This window comes from Bactrocera neohumeralis, chromosome 3 (genome assembly GCF_024586455.1).
Source record: "Bactrocera neohumeralis isolate Rockhampton chromosome 3, APGP_CSIRO_Bneo_wtdbg2-racon-allhic-juicebox.fasta_v2, whole genome shotgun sequence".
NCBI classification, from domain to species: domain Eukaryota; kingdom Metazoa; phylum Arthropoda; class Insecta; order Diptera; family Tephritidae; genus Bactrocera; species Bactrocera neohumeralis.
This window is the reverse complement of record NC_065920.1, coordinates 78,503,860-78,530,912: the sequence shown is the minus strand read 5'-3', so window position 1 is coordinate 78,530,912 and position 27,053 is coordinate 78,503,860. Positions and strand designations below refer to the sequence as shown.

General features: G+C 35.1%; 2 protein-coding genes across 3 annotated transcripts in view; both read right to left on the bottom strand.

Annotated features, from left to right (window-relative positions):
- LOC126753192 (40S ribosomal protein S8) overlaps positions 1-27,053 on the bottom strand; it is a 390,246-nt gene that overhangs the window by 28,829 nt on the left and 334,364 nt on the right. The window lies entirely within an intron of this gene.
- Positions 1-27,053, bottom strand: part of LOC126753180 (centaurin-gamma-1A) — a 297,283-nt gene that overhangs the window by 14,528 nt on the left and 255,702 nt on the right. For both annotated transcript variants that reach the window (XM_050464412.1, XM_050464413.1), the window contains one exon: positions 7,658-7,890. In XM_050464412.1, coding sequence (XP_050320369.1) covers positions 7,658-7,890 — 233 coding nt within the window. The remainder of the gene's footprint in view (positions 1-7,657; positions 7,891-27,053) is intronic.

Below are 27,053 nucleotides of genomic sequence, written 5' to 3'. Positions count from 1 at the left end.
CGAAAAATTGCGACAAGTAATTTTCACAGGCTTCTCTTGAAGCCAACTTTACTCCATTGCAGAGCTCTGCATTGACCGAAACAAATGGTAGTTCGATGGTGCAAGGTCAGCGCTATATGATGGATGCAACTAAACTTTCCAGCCAAGCTCACCCAGTTTTTGCCGAGTCATCAAAGATGTGTGTGGTCTAGCGATGTCCAGATGGACGACGAAGCCCTTTCTGCTGGATCAATTTGGCCGTTTTTTTCGATTGCTTGCTTCAATCTCATCAGTTGCTGACAGTAAAATGTAGAATCAATCGTTTGACCAGGCTGGAGCAGCTCATATTGGATGATTCTTTTCCGATCCCTCCAAACACACAGCATAAGCTTTCGAGACGTCAATCCTGGCTTTGCGATCATTTGTTGACCTTCACCACGCTTAGACCATGATCTTTTTCGCACATTATTGTCGTAGTGGATTCACTTTTCGTCTCTTGTTACCATTCGCTTCGGAAATGGTTCGATTTCATTTCGTTTAAGCAAAGAATCGCTGACGTTGATTCGGTCCATTAAATTTTTCACAGACAATTCATGTCGTACCCAAACATCGAGCTTCTTTTTGTAGCCAGCCTTTTTTAAATGGTTCAAAACCATTTGATAATGAATGTTAAATTCCTTAGCGATGTCATGTCTGCTTATGTGATTGTCCAGGTCAATCTTTTCCATAATTTCATCGATTTTTTCAACGATAGGTTGACCAGAGCGAGGTGCATTTTTTACACCGAAGTTTCCAGAACGGAAGCGAGCGAACCATTGTTGTGCTATACGAACGCACGATACAGCATCGTATCCGTAAACTTCGCAAATTTCATTGGTGGCTTGCGTGGCATTCTACCATTTTTTATACAAAAATTTCAAAATATAGCGAATTTCTTCATTATTTTCACTCATTTTTGAACAGCTGTAACTTTTTTTCAACTTCCCCGAATTTAATTTTTTTTTGGTTACATGAAGCTTAAAATCTCACCTTTCCAACACTTATGGTATGACACAATATGATTCGTAGCACTGGAGATATACGACTGCAACGACATCTATTGACAAAATACGAAAAGAATTTTTCGACTACCCAATATTTCCATCATAAAGCGTATTAATTTTAAAAATAATCGCTTTTTACAACTGATTAATTTTTCATTATCTTTACATTAATAACAAGCATTTGCAATCCAATATATCTTTATTGCATTCATAAACATTCGTTAATAGAATATGTTTTCAATGTATAACTCTTAAAGCAATTAACAATTTTTTTAGCCTGCCATAAATATTCCATTTAATATTCACTTTGCATATAAAAAATGGAATTTAACGCGTGAATTGATATTTCAAATGAAATAAAATTATGAAAATATGCACAAGCCAGCGGCATTAAAGGCTTAACGGTAACAGCAGTCGACTACACGTGTGTGGAGAAAAAATCAGCATCAAAGAACTCTCACTACCCAGAGCAAAGCAAAGAAAAACACGAATGTGAGTGTAGAGCAAATAGCAAACGGGGCCAGAGTAGAAAAAATAACGGCGCGTGGCTGGCTCAAACCAAAAAGTGGAATATGAAAGTTCTACAGCAAACACATTAGAAATTGAAAATTGTGAAAAGCAGGATTAAACTGTAATCCCAGCAACTAGCGCGGTGTACAAGCGAAAATTACAAAAATATCATAACTGTAGGTATGTGCAGCCTTAAGCCGGGGGTTGAACGGAAAAATCGCGCGCGCAATTTTTGCTTTTATTTAATTCGCCTTTTACTATTTATCGCTACGAGGTTGGCAAATATTGACATATTGAAAAATTGCACAAACAAAAGCGCTGTTGACTTCGTGCGAAAGCAAAGAAAAAAGGCGGTGCGCCGAAAGAATGCAAGCACAACTGCGTTTGTTGTATTTGTCGAAAGGCTTAAAGTCTATAGAATAGTATAGAATAGGGTCACCAAGAGCGAATGTGGCAGCGACATGCTGCCTGCGCGCCGATCCCCACTCGCACACGTCACTTTCGATTGCCAAATATTCGCGCCTCCAGCGCGGAATTAGAGGAGAAATTCGCAAATCTCCTGCTGGCAGCGCAGTCACTGATTGTGCAATTTTTTAATTTTTTATGCAGAATGCAAAAGGCTTTAGCATTTATTTAAATAACAAAAGTGCATTCTTCCAAAGCATTAAGGGTTGAAAACACTGCTGCCCAACTTTAAAACCGCACTCCTTGCAACATATGTTTAAACACACACACAAACGCATGTAAGTATTTCATACGGTTCATGCCAGCATAATTGCTTTACATACATACATATGTCTGCCTGAGGCACTCATACCGTTCGTGAGCCACCAGTCAAGCGACTGCTTGAGCGCCTAAAATGCCGCAATTGATTTGCCATCGATCCGGTTGTGCGGCGGACCCGCCGGCATGTGGTCGCCATGTAAATGCATTTACTTGTCATACACACATACATATGCAGGTACACACAAGCGTGTCATATGGCCGGCCACAGCCACAGCATAACGCTTGACCGGCCATTGTGCATGCTAGGCATTTGCAGACTGGCGAAAAAACGCGCCCACCCCAGCACTCGCACTCGGCCGACGGCGCTTTTTAATGAATACTTAACGCAGGCCGTCTCATTTGCTGCGGTTTGTCGGCTTTAAGCCGATTGTTTGTCATGTTTGGCTGTGTTTAGTGGTGCTGTGACAGTTGGCCCTTTGTAGTGCCCAGTTCACACTTTGACACTTTGCAAATAAACAGTCTAACGAGGCACAGAAGGGTCAATATGTGCAAATTCAGGGGTTTCACGCTTTTTTGCTTAGAATTTAGTGACAAAACGACCGAAGGGGTTCGGCTAAATGCGTCAAAGTGCTGTTTAAATTTTTACTATTATTTGCTCTTTAAGTTCGAAATCGATTTGTAAGTTCCTATATGTTTGTTTGTCAAAGCTGCTTTGGTATTTACTAAATGCTCTGGTATTTATTAGTACGGTCTAAATTTAGCTTTACATATTTATATATAATATATATGTATTCACAAATTCTTAGGTCATGACACCGCTTGTCACTGTCGTTGTACATATACTTTTTTATGGTAACCTTATTCCAGCGGCTTACATTAAAGCTCTTTCTATGTTCCTTGCTTATGTGAGTACCTAAAAATTCTAAATACCACTCCACATACGGTAAAATAGAGACAGACAGCTTGCATAGACGACTTGTCATGTGCGCCGCGTCAGAAGGCAATGAGAGAAATGGTGAGGGAGGCGTACACAATGCAAGCAAACTCCGGTTGTGGCATATTTACAGGCATGTAACTGATGAAAGCTTATTTTGTAGGCACCAGCAGGTCGTGCGTTCGTGTGTGTTTTTATCTATTTGTGTTTACTTCAAGAACTTTAATCGGATTTGTATTTACTGTGGCAGTTGTGAGACATTTATACAAATGAAAGTAAATGAACTTGCGCTTTTTGCTGTTTCCTGGCGAGTAAAGCGGATATATGTAGCTTTGTTATTGCCGTTTGGAGCTTTGAAATAAATATTTGCGTATGTAAGCGAAGTCATATTGGAACAATGGAACGTTGTACGTACACTAAATTATACTTATGTATATTTATTGAAAATCTCATATTTCGATGAAAATGTCAACCATAAAACCATACTAGTAAAAAATGTTTGGAAGACCCCCAATTCTCTAAACGAAAAAGATTTGTTTCTTAAAATATATGTATGTACTATATATATATTTCAATTAAATGTGATATAATTTTGGTACAAAAAAAGCTTTGCTCGATTATTACTTTATTTAAGTAAAAAGCTTCCCAATTACTAAAAAGTTCTGGACGCAACGCATGGAAGCTTATTTCATTATGAAAGCTTTAGTAATATTTCACAATATATACATATAATTACTTATCGTGCATTACTCACACCATTGTACTTCAAGTACTTGATGTTTCATTTCAATCTGTCAATTAATTCCTTGTTTACAAGCCATTTGGTGTCGCCGTGTCAAAGTATTTTTTTACAATAGAAAAAATTGAATATCGTGCAGTGATAAAACTCTTATTTTTGGAAGGTGTAGCACCAAAAGAAATTCACGAATGAATGTTAAAAGTGTATAATGATTGTTCACCTATAATTAGAACAGTAGAAAGACGGGTTGCTGTAAACGTGGTCGCACAAACCTTAAAGACGATCCACGTGAAGGACGTCTAAAAAGCGCATCAACAATAGAAATCATAGCCAAAATACCGGATATGGTTTTGGAAGATCGTCGATTGACTGAGAGAGATTTATCAAACGACAAAACTTATTGAACCACCTGGTAATTGTAACAAGGTACCAGCTCTACCATAATTAACTCATGGCAAGAGTGAAATAATTAAAAAGATTAATATAAGTTCTAGGCATCACTTTATCTACAGTTCACATATATATTCATACATGTAGCGTTTCTTATACATTTTCCAATAAACGTTCATTAAGATTCCCAAAGCACACTAACCCAAATCCAGTCAAGTAAAACAATGCAAAAAGTCAATAAACTTTTTATGCTTGCTGTATAAATCTCTCTAAGTATAACCCAATAGTAGTCATAGAAAATAAAAGTAATAAGCGAGGAACGAACACAATGTAAGCCTCCGCTGCGAAATCTGAAATATAGCCATAAGCACATATTCAACTCTCATTCTTCGTATAGGAATCTTACTGACAATAAAGACTACGAAAGAAGGCTTCTACTTTACACTAGCATTATTGTGATGACAAACAGTTTTATTGTTTTTCTCATACATATTCGCACAATACGAAAAAAATCCGCTCGAATTCCAAAGACAAAAGCGCACCCTCTGCTTTTTGAGACTGTAAGTCTGTAAGTTTGTGTCGAATCTATGTATCGTAAATAACAAAAAGGACAACAATTGACCTAAATACGGATCATTTGCAATTGAAAACACTTTGTTAGTTTGACTTTACACCCCCAAAGTGCCCACATTCTTCGTGTTTTCACTTCCGCGAAAGCAATCTCGCAATGACTTGAAATGATAAATGATTAAAAGTGCAAAAGAGTGGGAGCAAAAATGCTTCGAGACAGATTATGCATAGAGAAAGAAATGTATCTTTTATTGTTGCGATACTTTCTGTTGCTAAGCAAAATGCGTCTTTAAAGCATTTTGCTGCAGACTAAAACTTTATTGAAAGTCCTGTAAATAACTGTGCTTTAACACATATTCCTTCCGAAGTTTATGGTACTTTTGCAGACTATTGTAGTAATAATTTCCTTTGACTCTACAAAAATATAATAGTCAATGGGTTTTTAAAGTTAACAACAAGCAGGACTCTTGTGTAGAAAATAACGAAGGCACGAGCAAACCTTTGGCACTTTTAACTCACCGAGTCGCACTCAGTCAAGCATAACGTGGAGGCAGAAGTACTTAGTAGCATTGTGTAACGGCATTACAAAGTAAATGGAGAAAAAAACTGTGCTTGTTGGAGGGGAAACTGTTGTTTCGTGAGTGTGTGCGTGTTTGTAAGGGTTTCCGTATGCGCCTGTGCGCAGCAGAGCAGCCAAACTTAATGAGGTATATGGATTGTGAATAAAAATGAGTGCAACTGAGGAAGTTTTCAAACAAATATATGCGTTATTGTTAGCAGTTTGAGGAAGTAATGAAGCACTAAGTTTAAATAATGAATATTTTTGTAAATAAATAATTTATGCAACAGTTTTATGTGGAGAAAATGTCCCATATGACAATTTCCTAAAGAAAATTGCTAATGAAGATAAAGTAGATCAGACGGAGATTAATTTCTAGACATTACGTACAACACCATGAGCTGGCCTGGCAACAGCAATAGAAACAGTTCAACGAAAGCACATAACAGGCGCAAGCTTTGGTGATGGTTAATTAGAGCTGAATTCAAGCTTTTGACTTAAAAGAAAAACGTTTTTTAAAATTAAAAAAAAATTATAAAAATTATAAAATTTAAATATAAAAAATTTAAAACTTGTCTTCATGCTGCGATAGTTTAGATATTAAAAAATATCGGGCTAAAAGTTTTTAAAAATTATTATTTAGACACCTGATGAAGACACTGATTTGCTGCAGAATGCCATTACAACAGATTTCTCAAAGAATTAAGTGATAAATAACTTTGCTGCCAAAAACACACCCATTAATTGCGTTGCTTACACAATTTTGTAGAGCACGTCATGTTAATAGTCGTAATTGATAAAAAATATATTTGTCTAGCGTTTGGTGGAGCGCTGTGCTTTTAACAATTCGCATACATGAAACCTACCCGTATATGCCTGTATAAAGCAGAAATACGTCAACAATTACCTAGTTTATGACGTAAAAATTTTATTATCGATTTAACTACAATTTGCACGACAATGAAACCAACATTACTTGCATGGCCAAGCCTAAATGTATACTACGTTATAAGTGAATAAAAGCTATGCGAAAACATAGCACGCGTTGAGGCGCCTAAGCTATTACCTAATGATAAAGTAAATTCATTTAATAGCTGACGTAAATTGGCAAACTATTTTGGGTGGTCAGAAAGTACTAAATTTCAAGATTCCGCAAGCAATTTACCGCTGGACTACAGAATGTTGAAATGTTATCTTTACGGCGTTACTTTTTGGTAGGTGTGTTCACAAAAAATAACAGGAATTTTCATTTTTTGAAAAAATATTTATTCAATCGTTTACGTAGTCTCCATTCGGTATTAGCACTTGTGACAGCGCTTCTCTAGTCGTCGAAACACGTCTCAAATTCGATTTGATCAATTTTTGTGATAGCCTTTAGCTCGTTCAGCGATTGTCATCTATCTTGTAAAACGACGGCCCTTTAAGGATATTTATTTTTGGAAATATAATAAGAAGAAGGCATACGGAGTCTTGTCTGACGAATATGGAGGCTGGGGTATAGTTGGGGTATTATTTTTTACCAAGAATTCACGAACAAGCAACGAAGTGTGAATTTCTAACAAACAAAAATCGTCAAGACAGACAAATAAGAGAATTTCGACGAATTTACGAGATTTTAATTTAATTTTTAGTTGAATTTACGTCACAAATTATTAATAATTAATTAAACAGATACAGTGAAACTTCGATAAGTCGTAACCTCGATAAGCGAAAAACCTTGATATTTTAGTATTTTTTTAGAAAAATTGCGAAAAATATAATAAGTAAGAAGGCAAAAGCCTCTACTCGGAGTCTTGTCTGACGAAAATGGATGAAAACGATGAAACATTTGAAATAGTTGGTTACGAAAGTCAATTGAAAATTTGCGTCTTTTTTTATGGCATCAAATGTTGAAGACAATTTTTAATGACATTGTAAACAAGCCATAATAAAATACGCCAAAACAAGTCCGTCAAAAACATATTGAATTTCTGAAACTTAAAACAAAAAATACGTCATATATTGAGAGAGTACTTATATTTTAAAATTTAAAAGTACAAGAATTTCGACGTAAAATTTAAAAAACGTAAGTATATTTGTATGTTTCTTGTTTATAAGTTGAATTTACTCCATAACTCGTATTTATTAATAATGCAAATACGAATTAAACAAGTTTCACTGTATATACTTTTAATTTTTTTTTATTTATTTATCTTTTCTATGCTTACCTGCATTTCTGGTGGTCCGCCTTCATCTCTTATCAGTAATAAATAACTTTGGCCATCTATGAATACTTCCTTCTTAAAGCGACCGCCTTCAGGCGACTCCTCTTGCATATAGGAACCAGTTAAATAACGATGCACTAAAGCTGATTTGCCGGAGTTCAATGAACCAACTATGCCTAGACGCAAGTCGGGCACTGAACGTGAGATCGTCCATTCTTGACTGTTGACGAAAGAATCTGTAAAATGCAAAGAAAAGCAAATACTTAATATACACTTCTTGAGTTTGCAAAAAAAAAAATTAAAAATAAAAGAAAAAATAAAAATAAACCAAAAAGTAAAAAAATAATAAAATTTTAAATAAGATATTTAAAAATATTAAAAAAATATATATTAAAAAAAAAATTGAAATTAAAAAAAAATTTAAATTAAAAAACAATTGAAATGAAAAAAATTTTTTTAGTAATTTCAAAACTACCGCGCATACCAACGCGTTTTCAGTAAATCGCGGCCAAACCTCTTTTTTGTTGGCAGTTTATGGCATTTTGTTTAGCTAGTTATTGGTAAATCTAACCGTTATTAAGAATTTATTCAAATTACCAAAATACTCAGCCAATTAGTATGCAATGCACAACGAAACTTGTATGAATATATAGTATGCACATATGTATGTATGTATGTATGCTTCTTTTCAAAAAAATTATCCATGTTAGCTGTAATCAAGTGCTGACAATCATACATGTCAATTATAAAAATATCAGCGAGTAAAGCCAATTGCCTTTTAAGCATTTAATTTGCCATGTTAACTGCTGTTGAGAAATGTAAAAAAACTACAAACGTTAAAATTTTGGTAACAACCTAAAAGCCAGTAATCCTCACATTTTATGACAGCAATGACAGCCATGACATTTTGACACTATTTCAGAGCGCAATAGATGAAAATGTACTGAGGATGAAAATGTCAGAATTCAACTCTAATTCTGGCAAGTGTGAGAATAATTTAAATAAAATAAAATAAAAATCATTGCTTTTTAATTGCCAGCTCTTTTCTAGGAAAATAAAACATTTAAACACACGTTTATATAAATATATGAGTGTTTGTGTGTAATAATAGCGAATATCACTTCCTACTCAAAAGCTCAGGTAACTGGCGTCGCAAGTTCAGTGAACGGCCCGAAAAAGCAGCAGAACTGACAACTGCCAGCAGCCTATTGACAGCAAGCAGCATTTACGTAGGGCATATACGTTCAACTACGCTCGCTAAAGCAAGCGGTTAATGCCGCATGAGCAACCAACAAGCGCTCCTCATTTCAACGCTCTATATTTTATGCTCTTATTTTATGCTACTCTAGTTGGGTATTTCAGCGACCAGTGGCTTAAGCTCGCTACTATGAGACGCCTATGTAGTTGAGAAGGAACTTGTTTTCGACTTCCTCGTCTTTACTGTCGTTTTTCAACCAGAGCCAGTAGTTTTTACCTACATGCACAATTAGCAGTGTCTTTGTTTTGCAAGGCGTAACCGTGTTCCGACAATAAAGCACAAACTCATGAATGACATACTGCAGATCTATGGCAGGCAAATGCTGCAATGCCTTTGAGTTATCCTTTGTGTGCCGCTCCTCCCGTTACACCTCAACGCAGTACTAGCTAATAGTGAAACTGCTGCTTTTATTGCAATTGTTTGTGCTCTTGTTCCTGCATTTCTTTGCCTTAGTCGCTGCTCATTCTGTGAACTATACACTTATGCCGTGATAGCAACAGACGTCTTGCCCTTATGCGTCCATCATGGCTTTGATTGACAGCTAGACGCACAGACAGGCAGGCAATCATCACACAACCTATTATGCTCACACATTTATACGCACACAAAGCCAGTTAAACTGCCAGAAGGGCAACGAGTGTCTGTGTTCCTTTACAGTTAACAATTGCTTACTTTCTGGCTGGACACTCACGTGATTTAAATGCGTTGCTACAGTTTCAATTTTTCGGCAAATTTGCAACTTTTATTTCGCCCTTTATTTTCACGACTCGATCTTGTTTTGAGTTGCTTGAAAGACAATAAATTTCGCATTGTTTGGATTTGGAAAAGCGCATTTTTACTACAACTTCCACATCCAGTCTTTTGTGTTGCTTTTGCTGACTTTTTGCACAATTTTTTTTATATTTTTCCTTCGTCATTGTGTGACGTTTCAAGTAGCGTTGCGAATTCACAAGTGTGTCAGCTGCTTGATGCTGTCAAGCAAACGTCACGTCATCGTGTGTCGTCAGCCGTATGCATGTTTAGCGAGCGAGTTGCATCAGGCGGAATTCATACTCGTACTTCTTCACATGCTGTCGTCATACGTGTGGGGCATTGGTTGATGCTTCTAAACTCAAGCATGCAAAATATATGCTACAGAATAACAGAAAATTATTACTGTATTTAAAGGTCTTTCTTTTACTTTTTTTTTGTATCGGTTTGGAACTTTCCCAGCACACAAATATCATATAGCGAGGGTATATAAATTTCAGGCTACACCAAAGCTATAATATACTTCACAGGTGCATTTCTTATAGCAAAAAGGGTATAAAAGGGTTTTTATCTCTATTTTGTGCATATTGTAGCTATATGCTATAGTAGTCTGATTGAATTTATTCGGAGATTGTAGCACTGCTCTTGACAATAAACTTTATTGAATTTTGTGTAGATATCTTGCAAGGTAAAATGTTTTTCATACAAGCACATGCTTTCGTTCGATCAGTTTGTAGGACAGCTATATGAAATAGTGGCCTGATCTGGACTATATCACGACTGTGCCGCATTCGCTAACAATGGAACAAAAACACATTTGAATGCAACTTTCTCAGCAACATTTGGAGCGTTTTAAAAAGGATAACGTGGATTTTATGCGTAGATTCATCACTATGGATGAGACTTGGGTCTATCAATATGATCCTGAATCACAAGAGGCTAAAGAGTGATGTGAACCTGGTTTTGGCATTTTGGCAATGACTAAAAGCCATGAATTAAAGTTCGAATCGTTGGAGCATCCACCGGATTCACCGGATTTGGCCCCCAGCGACTTCCATTTGTTTCCAGAACTTTTTTTTATCAAATGAAGAGGTCATAACGGCTGTTAAAGCGTAGTTTGTAGACGTTCCGGTTTCTCCCTTCAGGGATGGGATCCACAGAATGGAGGATCGTTGGAGTAAGTTTATTATTGTTCACGAAGATTATACTGAATAATAAAGTGTATTTTGAATCATAAAATTGTGTTATTCTTATCAAACGACCAAACTAATTGAACTACCTGGTACGTTCGGCGAAGGTGGCGTTGCTTTAAACAATAATTCATGTCAAATTTCGTGAAGATATATTTTCAATCAAATAAGTTTTCCATTTAAGAACTTGATTTTGAACGAGTCTTTTCTATGGCAGCTATATTCCATAGTGACCTGATATCGACAAATGCAAAATTTCAAAGCAATATCTCAAAAATTGAGAGACTAATTTGCAGACGGACAGGTATGTCTAAATATCAATTCATTTATATAAATTTTAATATAATTTAAACTCCAAAAATCAGTCTTTTCTTTTTAAATAAATACAATAAAATCAAACATCTTATGGAGTCACTTTAAGCGAGCTCCGCGCTGTCAAAGTTGTCAAAAACGTTCTTATAATCTCTTTACTTGTCAATATCAAAGTTCTTTACTGCTTGTTGTGGGCGGGCGCTAAGAAATTGATTATGTCGAGAGTGGCACATGCTTTCTATATAAACAAATAATATATACTCGTACTTATAAGTAAATCATTAAAATTTAAGCGTGCGCAGTTTGTCAAAAGCATCAGCGGAGTACGCAGGCGTATAATAGCTGGTTTGCCCATAAAAGAGCAGCTTATAAATCAGGTTGTGGCACTGGTGACGCATGCTCAAAGCTTAGTCAAATTGCCTGACATGCAAGTGTGTGCCTATAAACGGCGGGTGTTGCAAAGTATAGCCTTCGGCGCACCGATTTCGTAGAGTTGTCAATGTCAACACGAGCAGGCGATGCACAATATGGGTTTATTGACTTGCAACAAACGTAGTGACGGTGTCACTTGGCAGCAGAAAATGTCAACTTTTGTGGGCATAAGTAATTCTGAAGCATTGAGTTTCGTAGATTTTGCTTTTCAAATTACTAAGTGGGTTGTATTAGTCAATTTCCCTGTCAATATTTGGTTTTAGAAAAGCTCATATGTCAAAAAAGCTCCAAAGCTCTGAAGCATCGAGTTTCGTTGATTTTTCCATTAACGATGTTAGTTGATGTTTCTATGTATATGCAAATATTTGGTTTTAGAAAAGCTCAAAAAATATAAAAAGCTCCAAAGAGCTTTGAGAGAAGGGTAAGAATCTTTAAGAAACCTCACCTAATTTTTATTTTAATATATTTTAGAAAATATGTAAATGTTATTCCAAATCTTATTATAACAGATGTGTGAATGCTCACTATTCGCAATGATGCTCTGGGTGTAGCACAAGCGTACAAAAGCTTTCAGCGCAAACAAGACTTGGGCGGCAATCGGCGCATAAAAGCAAAAAGGTTTACCACCAAAACAAATTAGCCAGCTCTCGCTGCATCAAACAGAAATAAAAACTGCTTTGAATAAAGGAAAAAATAAATAAACCATGAATTTCAAGTTCCACACACACTTCAGGGTTAATAACGAGCGATCAATTTCATAAGCCTGCCACTTAAGAAAATATTAGAAATAACAGCAGCAGTCAAAAGAAGCAACAGCGGCAGGAAGCATTCACAAAGTCTACAAGAAACGGTCCGTACGATTGTTATGTAAATTATTTAGGGGAGTGATATGTTTAAGCATGTAAAAAGACTTCCTCTTTAAGTAACACAAGATGATCATAAGAAGCGCCCTTGGACAATAGCTGACCAGATGGAAGGGCAAATTTGTTACTACAAATGTATGGCTTTACAAATATATATGTACATATCTACATAAGTATGAGTGTACTGTGCAAGTTAAGGCTGGTCTTCCTAAAGCCGTGATAATCGGTAGTGAGAGGGTTAATCTTGCAGGGCGCACAAGGCGCTAGCAGACGAGTTTTCGGGTAACTGGATACCGACAGCTACACGTGAAAATTGCTGTATTATGAGTTGTTAAAATATCGTAAAAAATAAATTCATAAAATACGCTTGAAATGCGAAATCTGTGCCTTGGCAATGACACAACAGCAACAAGAAAAGGTAATTTATGTAAGAACGCTACTCCAGAAACACACAGAAAACAGGAGGTGGTCAGTAGTAGAGACCACAAGGCGTTGTTCGTGTAAACAAAGACAAGCGGCAAGGCATGCAGGGGATTACAGTAAAATTGAAAGTACAATTATCAGTGCAATGATATATTTCGTATTGTATGTGAGTGTGTGCGCATGTGCAAAAGGCGGTTTGTAGGCAGTGGACTACGGATCAACACAGTGATATGCTAAAACACGCGCATACTATATACATGTGTATGTATTTATGTGTATACGTTGATTTAATATGATATTGTCTTTCACTGCCTGGTTTGGCAGCCTTGAGATGCGTTTGTCGCGAAGGCTTGTGAATGTGTTGTTAATGTGTATTTGAAGAGCTCACTTGATTTCGATTTTTCTAGTACAACATTGGCGATCGCTTGCGCTTGCCGGCAACACGTTTAACCAGTTCACCAAATGGCATGAAATTAAATGTAAATGAATGTTGAAAGCAAACTTTGTTTGTATAGGAATTCGTACCTTGTTTGGGCGAGAAGCTTTGCGAAATTTGCTTAAGCGCGGCAATAGTGTACCAGATTGTCATTCTAGTGAATGCAATTCATGCACAAATGCTAATTTTAATTAATAACGAGAAAACACGTTAACTTCGGTTGCAACGAACTTGATTATCTAGGGTCAGATTATACCGTTGTCTTGGAAAATAATCTAGGCCGAATTTCGTGCAGATATCTTTTCAAATAAGGAAGTCTGCATACAAGCATTTGATTCCGATCGTTAAATTTATATGACAGCTATATGCTATAGTGGTTCGATCTCAACAGTTCGCTCTGAAATTGTACCATTGGCTTGGAAAATAATCCATGCCACATTTCGTGTAGATATCTTCTGAAATAAGAAGGTCTTCCATACAACAAATTGATTTCGATCGTTCAGTTTGTATTGCAGCTATACGCTATAGCGGTCCGATCTAAACATTTTTTTCGAAGCTTGTACCTTTCCCTTGGATAATAAACCACGCCAAATTTTGTAAAGAAAGACTTGAGTTCAATTGATCAGTTTGTATGATTTCTTAGTGATCCGATATCGGCGGTTAAGGCAGTTCGGAACTTGTGCAAAATTTCATATCGATATGTCAAAAACTGACGGACCAGTAAGCGCATATGTATGTATATGTACAGATAGACCGACGGACATGAGCCAAATGGATTCCGCTTGTTACGCTGATCATTTACGTACAAATATTTTATAGAACCTTCGACATTTGCTCAGCGCAACAAATCAAAAGTCAAATAGCTAATTTAACAAATGTCATATTAGTGAGAGAATAGCGAAATTAGCTAAGCCTAGACAAGATAGCATTCAAAATTCAACGAAGTCAAGTCATTGACTCACCAAGGAGATAGAGGATTAAATATGTCATTCGTTTTTCTAATCCCTTGAGTATGTAAATTTTTATTAATTACACTTTCTATGCTCGATTTTTCTGTAAATAAGCGAGAGAAAAAACATGCAGACAGGATTAACTTTTGACACAAGCGTCGTAAGCGGCGTAAGCGCTGACAGATGACAAATGAAATGTCAAATACAAGGTTATCATTAGCGCGCTGCAAACTTAAGCTACTTTCATGCATAATTACTTACTTAAGAAAAATGCAAGAAAACTCACTTTGCAGCAAGAAAATGTCGACTGGTTGGGCGCTTAAAAGGGTCGTAATGTTTTTGCGCTTAAATGTCAAATTGACAGATGAGCACAACACATGTCAAATGGTAGGAAAACTGGCGTTCCAAAAGGGTGTATATATATACTAGTTGAAATTATATTAATGATGCATATGCAAAACATAAAAAAAAGTAAAAAAAAAACAAATACTCCCAGTGACAAACCCCGAAATGGACAGCGCTGACACGGCTTTCTGCTATGATTATGCAAACGAACATTGCGGTGAAATTTACATATGTAGCTGTATATTTATATCAAGGTGCTACCTAGTCTGCTAACTAGCTCAGAGTGAAAGGTGAAAAACACGCAAAAGAAAAGCAGCGACTGACAAGCTTGTTGTGGAATTTCTAATTAGAGAACAAAAGCATGAAATTGTGCGGTGCGCACAGCGAAAGAAAGTGAAAGAGTATGCAGCTAAGGGTTACGTAAGGAGGTTACAAAATGTGGAAATAGAAAAGACGAAATAAAATCAAAAGAAAACCTCACAAAAGCGAAACGAGGAAGTATGCCTACGAAATGCTCTATTTTCCATTTTACTTTTGTAAACAAAGCAAACCGGTTAAGTGTGTATGTTTTTCTAGGACGGCCCAAGTGTGAATGGAAGGGTCAAGGATGCTAGAAATGTAAACAAAAGTGACTTGAATAAACAAATACAAAGGCTAAAGTACGTACTCGCCGTAAACAAAATACAAGCTAATTATATTTATTTGGACTTATGGCTAACGATCTAAATATATGTATATAAATATTCATAGATGGCAACTTTCTCAAATTATTTGGGCATTCGTTAGTACGCGATTGCATGAAGCAACTTTTGTTGCTAATTCTCGGGCGATTCTCTTTTGCTGTCGCCCATTACCTTCACACGAGCAACTTGTGTTGCGCAACTCTGTTCGAGTTTTTTTCTCATTCTCTTTCACTTTACTTTAACCCATTGTCGTTTCTTTTTCCTTATAGGTATTTGGGCCACTCTATCACATATATTAATCAGCTCTGTCAATTAAGAAATACATTTTATTTATTAAAACAAAGATTTTACTATCGTCTGAATCAATTTGTATGACTTCCTCCATACATTTCACAATATCTTTAATTAATTCGATTTTTCGTCATACTCCATTTTCTAAAATATTTATATTATATTATGTATATTTGTATACATATTTGCAAATTAATTACCAAAAGATGAAATTAAATTTTTTAAATATATTCAAAATATTAATTTCAAAAAAAGATACGCAAATGCAACTATGTACTACGAAAGAAAGAACACGAATGCCGAAAAACGTCGCAGCGAACTGTTACGAATAAGAACACAAAGCGAGTTGCTGAAGACTGGAAACTCGGCGCGATTCTCCTCTCCTCGTCGCCCCCTCGCCTATAAACCAAGAGTTGCCGCAACAAAAGTTGCCTCGTGTAATAGCGCTCTTATATGCCTCCGAAAACCAGCTGTTAAATTATCTAATGATAACATAAACGATATCTTTGTGCTCCTCGACTGCAAACGCAAGTGATTTAAGGAGCAGGCATTAACTTTGATTGATTGGTTACTTACTGGTTGACAGCGTTGACAGCTGGTGAGTGCTGACATGAATTTATTTAAAATCGTGATTTTTGAGAGAATAGAAAATACGAGTACGAGATTTGTTGTTAAATATTAGTAAGAAAACGTCGGTTGCGCGGAAGCTATAATAAAAAAGTTTCTATACAAGAATTTGATTTTAATCGGTCAGTTTGTAAGGCAGCTATATGGTATAGTCGTCCAAACTTTTTTTGCAGTTTGTACCTTTGCCGGATAATAAACCACGACAAATTTATATGCTACAAAGACTTGAGTTCGAATCAGTTTGAACAATATGTTCAGAATAATTTTTCGGAGATTGTAGCGCTACCGCATGCCTTATGTCGTCAACTAAACAAATTGACATATGGTATAGTGATCCCAACTGAACAAATTTTGTGAAGATAACTCATCAAATACAAAAGTTTACCTTGAAAATACTTGACTTTGAAACGCTCAGTTTGTATGACAGCTACATATGTATGTATATGATATAAAGGTCCGATATTGGCGGTTCTGACAAATGAGCAGATTCGTGGAGAGAAAAGAACGTGTCGATATCTAAGGCATATCATTTTCTGTTTTTTATTTATTACTTACATTCGCTAAGGCAATAAAATTGAGTTTTATGATGATTGAGCCGCAGGAGCAGTATCAATTATGCTACCGGAAAACTACCGGGTAAACATTTACGGTTAGCGTGTTATCACATACATAAGCCAGCTGTCAGTTCTACAACAGTTTTACTAGCAGAAAACAAGAAAAAAAAAACAGTTGAGCATACAGAAGCTGAGACGATTGGGGATTCCTGCTTTGCAGGAGCATTTCTTCATACGTTTATCTCCTAACTAACCACATTGTGTTTGGCTGCAAACTGTCGTAAAATTTTAATGACCATGTCCACTTAGTTTTTACGACAATTTGACCAAAAAATATGACGTACATACGCGCACGTGCCCGCTCTACATACCGAGATGTGCTTGGGTTTATGGTTTACAGGTAGAGTTCAGTGGACAAACCAGCGATAAGTTTGCACCTTTCCGTGGTTAGACATAACTTTTTATTGCTGGAGTTGTATGCTGGCCGGCGCCTACAAAGTCATCTAAAACAAAAGTGCGTTCTATTAGATTTACTACTCCATACTAGCATTATCATGCAATTGCTTCGATGCTACCACTTTGGACCGCCTATCTTACTTCCTGACTTAGTTAACTCTGTAAACATGTGTCTCTGTGCAAATGCAAAAATATTTAAAATTTCCCATCAAAGCGCTGGACATTTTTCGTGTTGGTTCGTTCGTTGTGTGTTGTCTTTGTCATATGTGGCACGTGATGTGCTGTCACTCTCATATAACAGCTTGCTATATGATGGGCCCATGTATGTCCGTAGGTATACTGCTGCCCTTATCAGCTAATGCTTTCCACAATGCTCTCCGCTTATTCGTGTTGTCTTGCTGCCTTTGTTTCATGTCGTTTAATTTTATTTTACGATTTTCTGTTGTTTTCCATAGATCTACCGGTCAGGCTGGTCAGTGCCGGTACTAGGTTTTTATGATTATCTTTGCAATATTCGTTTATGTTAGTTGTATTGGGTCAAAAGTGACACTGGAGACCATTTAAGGCCTTTCCTACACTCGAAACTATAGGTGATTTCTTTTAATGACTGCGAGCTGAAAAGTATGCCTGCTTTCATATGGCCTCTTAGAATTTCTAAGCTAAGTATATGTACCTGATTTTATATAGGCGCATTTCACATTTTGCATATGTGAATTTAATGAGAATTATTGTATTTTTTTATGAACTATTAAATGTAATTTTTATAATTTCTAAGCCATTTACAATATTTTAGTATATTTTGGGCTGAATTCTATCGTTTTCATAACATAAATATGCATTATGACCTAACCTATTATTTCTTTTTATTTTTATTATTATTTTATTTACATATCCATATTTATATTTTTAACATACGCTTAAGGCTATCAGTCACCTGAAATGCAAAATAACGTAACATCACTTTCATAAGTTTACAGGCGAAGAAAAAACGATGTACTAGAACAACCACTAATATTGAAACATTTATTTGAGTTTTGGTTATAAAATGGTTACATATTGGTTATCATACACTCATCTTGAACCAAAATTAGAGTTTTCGTTATAAAATGGTTATATATTGGTTATTATATCTGTCAGCGACTCTAAATTTTGTTTTGATGAAACATTGTTTTGCATTTTAGGTGACGCTATGTAAAAAACCAATTTTGATATTACTATATGAGAATTTAAATTTTTACATACAATATCGAGCAGTTTTATTTTACGCATTTCCTTTAGATTGTGTAACCATAATTTCCGCTTGAGTTACTCAATTGTTCAGCTTAATTAAATTGCAATTATTTACGCTAACGATATCAGCACGCTTGAAATTTATTAGAAAAATAGTTTGGCCCTTTATATTACGTATGAATATAGTATTATGTACATGAGTGAGTAGGAACATGCTTTCAATCATATATAGTAATAATATCATACATATGTAGAAGTACGACTGCAAGCCCTGAAAATTTGTTATCGGCTTTGCGTGCGGCTAATTGTTTTTTTATACACAATATTAGAAAAAACATTAGAACATATGGCACAAGCGCTAGAGAGGTGCTTATGAAAGTAGAACAAAATATGTTTTAAAAACGACATAAAAAATATTAATAGGAATGCATTTATGAATGTAACATTTTGAACGATAATTAATAGTAAAAAATGTAAAGAAATTTAAAAAAAAGAAAATTATATATAAAGATTAGAAAAATATTTAAAATATATTTTCTTAAGTTTTTAACTTCTTTCGAAAGTACTAAAGCTGTCACTGCCTACTCTTTGCCTACGCACATCGAACTGCATAATCCATAAGCGACACACACACCAGAAATATTCAGTTAAATCTGTGTGGCAGTGCGCCAGTCAATACCTTCCTCTTCTCCAGGTAGTTTGACCGAGGCAAAAAAAAACATCTGATAAGCGTCTTCCACTCTTATTTTACCATTAGAATTGTATCTGGACAGCTAGCAGCGGCCAAATCGTGCGTTGGCGTAAAACCCAAACAACCAATTGCAAGGAAGCACCTACAGAACAGGAAGAAATCGACTACCGAATATAAGCAAAAACAAAGAGCGGCAAGGAGAATGCTTGCAGCTGTTGGAAAATGTGGATTAACTGCTTTTATTTGCTAGTTTTTTGCTGGAAAAATAATAATGAAATGACAAAGAGAATAGGCGTAAAAGAAATAATAACATCTCCTCCTGAGCTATATTGGATTTAAGGAGGACAACAAATAAGCGCGTAGCGTAAATAGGATTTGTGCATTAAGAAGGTAATATTTGGCAGGCCAAAGAATAATATTTAGAAAATTGCACAAAAGCCGAGAAGATGCGTAAATGGAAAGGAATTACACATACTAATAGAATATAGTGATGGCATAAACATTTCCAGAACAGTAAAGGTGGAATGAAACTACTAAATCAAATATGCTATTTGAGCATACACAAAAATTACAAATATAAAGGTGAAGGTGAATGTGGTCACTTTTTTTAATTCGTTTGGAAACATGGTCTCACTACTTTTTTTCCAATTTACTCCTGTTAATGACGCTGGTGGCACTGCAATTATCTAATTTATCAACGCATAATTGCCGGTTTGCTGATGAATAATTGATGGCTTCATTAGCGAATGGTTGGGGGAGGAGGAGGAGAATTGTGATGCAGGCTTTTTTATTGTAATATTTGCCGACTTTCAATTAATGAATAATTAAGTACTAATTAGATTTGGATATTAGTGGTCGAAAATAGTCTTAAGTTGCCATCCGCTTGAATGATGAGTTTTTGGAGAGAATTTTTACATTACTGTTCAAAGCCATACTAGAAATGGTATTTCCTTTTAGGGGCGTCATGCCATGTGATGCGCTCAAAATCGATTTTTTTTTGTCATAAAATTCATTCTTAGCATGCACACAATACTGTAGTAAAGCGATTTTTAAGAATTCGAAGTTATTTAAAAATACAGCAGTTAGAAGAAGGAGCTAAACGAAGCGCTGTTTTGACAATCGCTGTCCTTTAAACACGTTTTCTCATGAGTGAGTCGATTTTTTGTAGCAAAAAAAAACGCAAAATTTGGAACTTCTGTTTTCAAATATCTACCAAAAGTGCAATTATTGGTATATTCACATGATTATAGCTCATTCCGTGCATTTAGCCTTACAGTTAAAACGCCGCTAATTTTTTTTTCGGAACGCTGTAACTCATGTTCTATACATATATTTTAGGCTAAACATTTATATTTATACTGTCGAAATATGTATATGTTAATAAATGATAATAAATAAATTTAAAGCGCCGTCCATTTACTGGTCGTAGAACAAAAATCCTAAGAAATATCTAAAAACAGGCCGTCACATGGGATGATCCACTTAAAGCCTTTATGAGTTCAATTCTCATTTAAAAATCAACTTGGAATTGCCTTAGTTCATAGAAATGAAACTTGGACCATAGCATGTTATTTTATGTTATTGGCGTCTATTTCCAGTGCTTCGAATGGATCATAGATCGTCGATCGTTTTCCATTGGCCCATCTCACATCGCATTACTTCAGAGAAAGTCGTTAGAAGCAGGGAAGTAGTAGATGTAGTGGCTGTCGGGAATTGCAGGAAACGAAAAAGCTGATGAGATTGCCTAAACGGACCATCTGTCAAACGCATCGGGTCGAGATGGGATGCCTTAAGGACATGCTGGATTGTCAAGGTCATGTGTAAGAACCGCGAAAGGAAACCCGCATGCTTTTTACTGACACTGTGTCTCTTCTAATCTTCTCTCCAGTATTATCTAGAGCTCGGCTTAGATATCCAGGAGCTTCGTAGTTCAAGAAACTAGATGAAGTATAAAAATTAGATATCTAGTCCCTCTTAAAGTTCGCAAAAAGCATTGTCGCGCTGTAAGAGTGTACTTCGACTTAAATTAAACTGCATCTCCATCTGTTATTACTAAGGAGCCAGTATATCCTAACCTTCCCTTGGTTCAATATTTTTTTTTTACTGAAATTTACAAATACTTTTTAAGGTTTAACATGCATTGGCTAAATTTTTAATTAGAAAAAAAAAACTAATATAATTCTTTGAGTAAGTAGCTCTGAGTTTCGAAACACAGAAATGGTGAAAAATGTCAAAATCACATGTGTTTTACAGTTAGCGAAAAAGTGAGGTAAAGAAGACTAATTTCACAGCGCGTGTATTAATAGACTGTTAATGCAAAAACCTCAAGAGGGGAAATAATTGTTTTAGTTATTTAACAAAAACAAAGATATTCAACAAGTCAACATACATTTATGGATCAAAGCAAAAAGAATGGACCAAGTAAGAAAACAGAATATTGAACAGAAAATGGATTGAACTTTTTAACTCGCATGTGGATTAATGAAGCAAAGTAGTGTTATCTACACTATACACATATATAAATGATTGTATGTATGTTTGTGTGCCCATGGGTGGCATGTTGTTGAGATAAACATTTAAGATGATTAAAGGGGACCTTCACATGTACAATTAGAGCAAACAGATGAATGAGTCCATGAATGAAAAGGCAGCGAAACCACGCCATGGCAAGTGCACCGATAATTAAACAGCTATCACACACTCAAAGGGGCCCAAAGTCATGAGTCAAAAGCAAAAAAAAAAAATTATATGTGTTCTCTGAGGCACATATGTTGGCCGCATGTGAATTGGGTGCTTTATGGGAATTATGGGGCGACTATGCGCCAACGACGTTGCCGACGACTTATGGGAATGTGACAAATGAGGGATTTTAAAATGCATATGTGCGTATGTGTGTATTTGCAAGTGGCACGTACAAATGTGCAGACATAAATACATTTACAGATAATAAAAATTGCTCAGAAGAATTGTATATAAATTAGAAGAAATGAGGTTAGTGGCACAAATGAATTAACAACAGCAGAGAGCATATTTCTTAAAAGGTGGCAACTTTTAGAAGCAGAGAAGAAGACAACATTTTAAGTAATTAATATCGAGAATATAAAAAATTTTCAATGGATTCAAGTGAAATTTTGAAAATTATTTGATATAAAAATAAAATTAGAAAAAAGAACACCCCTCCCGCGCTTAGTTGTTGATTAAAAAATATATGTTTTCAAATAAGGGTTGCCCATTAGGGTTGCCAACAAGCAAGGGTACAACAAAAGCGCATATAAACATGCACTTGCCGCTATATCCAAGCATTTATTAATTTGTTGTCTGTGCGCTAATGAGTTGTTGTTGTAATAAATTGATTTCCGTTTGCAATGCAATTTATTGATTGCGTGAGTGTAAACAAAACAATTGCCTTTTAATCGATATTTCGTCAAAGCTCATTGACTTTCAATGGAAATATTGCAACCCCCTTACACTAATTGCAACATTCGGGCAAGTGGTAAGTAAAAAAAGGTAACAGTAAAATATGTTTTGCGGGCGGAAACTAGACAGTATCTTATTGTTGTTGTAATATTATTGATGTGGCTATAAGTTTCTTACGTTATTGAATTGACATAAGCATAAGCAGTTGTCACCCCTGGTTTACGTTAGAATTTCAAGCCAACAACAACAAATTCATTGCAATGAACAATTTATGTACAAAAATGATATACTTTTTGGTAAGGTGCTGGTTTGGGCAAGAATACTAGGGTGTGCATGACATTTTAATTGACTTTTGTAATACATGAAAGTGGAGAGTGCAAATAATAGGTTTATATTGAAGGCAAATCATAAAACTAATAAAGTAAAACATTTCTAAAATTTTGAAGCTTCGTTATATGGCATTAATTGAAAGGTTTCCTGCGCATGCTTAGTCCCCACAACAAGCAAATAAGCAATAGTTAATAAAAACAAGGAAAACCATGCACTTCGGGAGCACTGAAGTTGTAATACTTTTTACAGGAGTATTTCATTTAGCATAAAATGTTATAAAATTATCCTTTTCTTAATTTTTAGGAGTCAGTTTGTATGACAGCTATAGTTGTCAGATCTAAAAAATATGTTGGGAAATATTAGCTTTGCTTTCGGACACGATCCATGTAAAATTTCGTGAAGATACCTTTTCAAATAAAACACCTTTTCATATAAGAACTTGAGTTTGATCGATAAGTTTGTAAGGCAGCTATGTGCTACAGTGATCCGATCTGGACAATTTCTCCGCAAATTGCACCTTGTACAATAAAAGAGTTTTCCGTACAAGGACTTCATTGGGATCATAAGTTTGTATGAAGGCATATACATACATACAGACATACATACATTGTATAGTAGACCGATTCCAAAAAATTAGGAGCAAAATTTCAGAGCGATATTTCAAAAACTGAGAGACTAGTTGGCATGTATGCAGACGACGTACAGACGGACATTACAACCTTCGCGAAAAACTGAATAACCTGTTCAGAATATATATATGAGACGTAAACGTGATTTCTAACAAAAAAGGAAACCCTCTTTGTTTTTTTCTCATTTTCTAGAAAACTTCGATAGTAAGATAAAGCTCACTTGGGAACACTTTCATTTCATAAAGTATTACAATTATTACACAACCCCTTTAAAAAAAAACAAACAACATCTCCCAAAAATACCTTATTTAAATAAGGTTAAGACGAATAATAAAATAAATCAAATAAACTTCAAATATTGCTTATATTTACATAAACAAAACCATCCCGCCATTAACGACTTTGTCAGTGCTCTCACCAATAAATACATAATCGCGTCGCTAACCCATTAATTAAACCAAACAAAGCTACACGAAAGCATTACAAAACTAGGAAGGACAGAAAATGAGTTAAAATCACAGGCTTCATCGATGTCTTTTTCATTTAAATTATAAGCATACATACATTCATAAATACACACGGTGTGTGTCACACGCTAGAAGCAGCGAACGAAGGCGCAATTTGCATAAATTTTATATAATTCACAAGGAAATGGGATAGCGGCCAAGGGTATGATGATCGAAAGATGCAAATAAGAGAAATTAAATTTAAATAAAATGGAAACTGAAATAAGCAAGGAAAAGCGAAAAGCTGGCTCTGTTGTAGTTGATATACAAGTGTGTACATATGTACATATATATGTACGTACATTTGTATAAAAAAATGACCGTCTATGCAGACAACCCCCATAGGGAGTTCACTTCTCAGAGATATACATGTAGCATATACTTGGAACATACTTTTTGAAAAAGCAAAGCCTTCAACTTAAACTGCGAAGACATTGATCTGACTACACGAAAACCGCATTACCTATGGCAAGACGAGTAAGAAGCCTTTCAGCAAACATCTACACACCCTTATTTGATCTGAGTGCAAATAGCAGTATACAGAAGTACATAGAAGTAGTTCAATGTGAATATACGTCTATATGTTGCAAGAGCGCTGTTGCAACGCATAATTTGTTGAGGGTTGGTTAATGCAACCGAATGATCTTTCGAATGAGAATTCTTATATTTGTTTGCACTTAAACATACACAAAGCACAAGAGGGTTGGTTAAACTTATCTTTATAAGATTCAAGGTATCGGTCCAAAAAAAATTAAAAAAAAATGATTTTTTTCAGTGTGTTTGTACAGACTCATTGAAGAGTACAAGGCGCACAAAAAGCTATATAACATTACATATGTATAAATACATATATTTATAGGAGGATATAGTAAGGCTATGCATTTCAGCTTAGAAACGGCGACAGTCAGGCTGCTTTCCGTATAGAAGCCACACCCTTTTGGAAACAGTTTCGTTGCACTCCTTGCATTCTTTGTAGCTCGAAGATCTTGCATTTCTTTCTTATTGGCTAATGTTCTTGACCGGCTCATGCACATGAATACTTACATTACAACACATCTCTCGAGTATATATCCATAGAAAGGGTTGTTTTTGTTTCTCATATATGATAAAAATGTTAAATGATGCGACACATACCTGAAAATAATAGAAAGATTTTGATAAGTCATTGAATATTTATGAAAAATAATTTAAGAATATAATATGTGTTTGTTCATAAAATGTGTTTACTTTGGCGAGCTTATTTTCTAGAAATACTGAAAGGACTTTGGACGAAAAACTATATTTGTAGAAATTTGTAGAAAGCAAGTTATTTTAAGAAATCTAATAAAGTTTGAATAATAAATTTCAAATTTAATTAAAAAATATTTTCATATTATTTTCCATTAACCACATAGTCAACCCGCACACATAAATTTCATGGAAGTCAGCAAAAAATTACACACTTCCAATATGTGTTTGTAAGTATGCGTCTATATTTTTACACTTGTTAACTTTCTAGGCATATTTACTTAATAAAATAGCGATAAAAGCAGAACTTTATTTGTTATTTAATAACACACAGTATAAGTGTATATAAATAAATTAAACAGAGTATGTCTGTAAGTAAGAAGAAATGAATTTGCGCAACACTGACTGAGTGGAAAAAAGTATTACAACAAATAAAACTAAAGTAAAGAAGTAAGAAATATAAAAAAATATTAACTTCGGTTGCAAAGGTTGTCGAAGCTAGAATACCCTAAACAAATACAAAAGTTTCCATGCAAGAACTAGATTTTGAACCGCCTGTTTGTATGGTAGCTATATCTATAGTGATTCGATCTAAACAATATGTTCGGTGTTGGTGGTGTTGCCTTCAAAAAATAATCCATCCGAATTTGGTGAAAATATCTTCTCAAATGAAAAAGTTTTCCATACAAGCACTTGAATCCGATTGTTCAGTTTGTATGGCAGCTACATGCTATAGAGATCAGATATCGGCGATTCCTACAGATGAGCAGCTTTTTGGGGAGAAAAGAACGTGTGCAAAATTTCAGATCGATATCTCAAAAACTGTGGGATATGTTCGCATATTTATATATAATATATACTATATATATATATACAGACGACCTGAGTCAATCGCAGAGTTTTAAACAAATACACATAAATTTTATAAAGTCTCCGACATTTGTTTCTCGGTGCTACGAACCTCATGGCAATCTTAATAAAACCTGTTCAGGGTATTAAGATAATAAAATTCCCTTAAGCAAAAACAAAAATAGTTATCTAAACCAAAATAAACACAGGTGATTGTGAAAACGGGCCAATATGACAGCTTATGCCAATTGATATGCTCGAGTACATATGTACATACGTATGTACTTATACATACATATGTACTTATCATATATGCAGTCGAGTGCAATGTGTAGATTACACAGTGAAACTAATGGCTACAAAGCACTGAATCAAGCGTGACGCCGCTTATCAATAAATTCCATAAAAAGAACGTGTAAATGTTTTGTAAACAAAAAATACTTATATTATGTAGAAGTGAATAAATACCTAAGCGAATATATACCGGCACGTTACATAAACTTATTTATACTTACGCTTAAGCACTTATTGTACATTTTTGCTTGACTCGTAGTTTTAGTTGTCAAGGCATTTTTCAGAAAAAATATATAATAAAGTAAATTTTTTTCTACAAAATCGCGTATGCCGGAAATATTGTACAGATCTACAGATCTCAAACCGGTTTTGAGCCAGTATTTTTTAAGGTGAAGTTTATCTTTTAGGGATTATAAAAATTTCTTCTTGTTATAGTTGTTTGATCTGAACGATTTCGACCAACGATCAATAGAATATCAAAATGTATTAAACTTCATTCGGATATCTCAGTAACTGATGAAGAAATTTTTTTTAATTCCTGAAAGATGAACTTCGCCTTAAGGGGCTATACCAGTGTAGCCCACGAAAAATTAAGCGATTTTCGTGATTTTTTTAAAAGAAAGTGCTCGATCAAATGTTTCGATATAATAAGATAT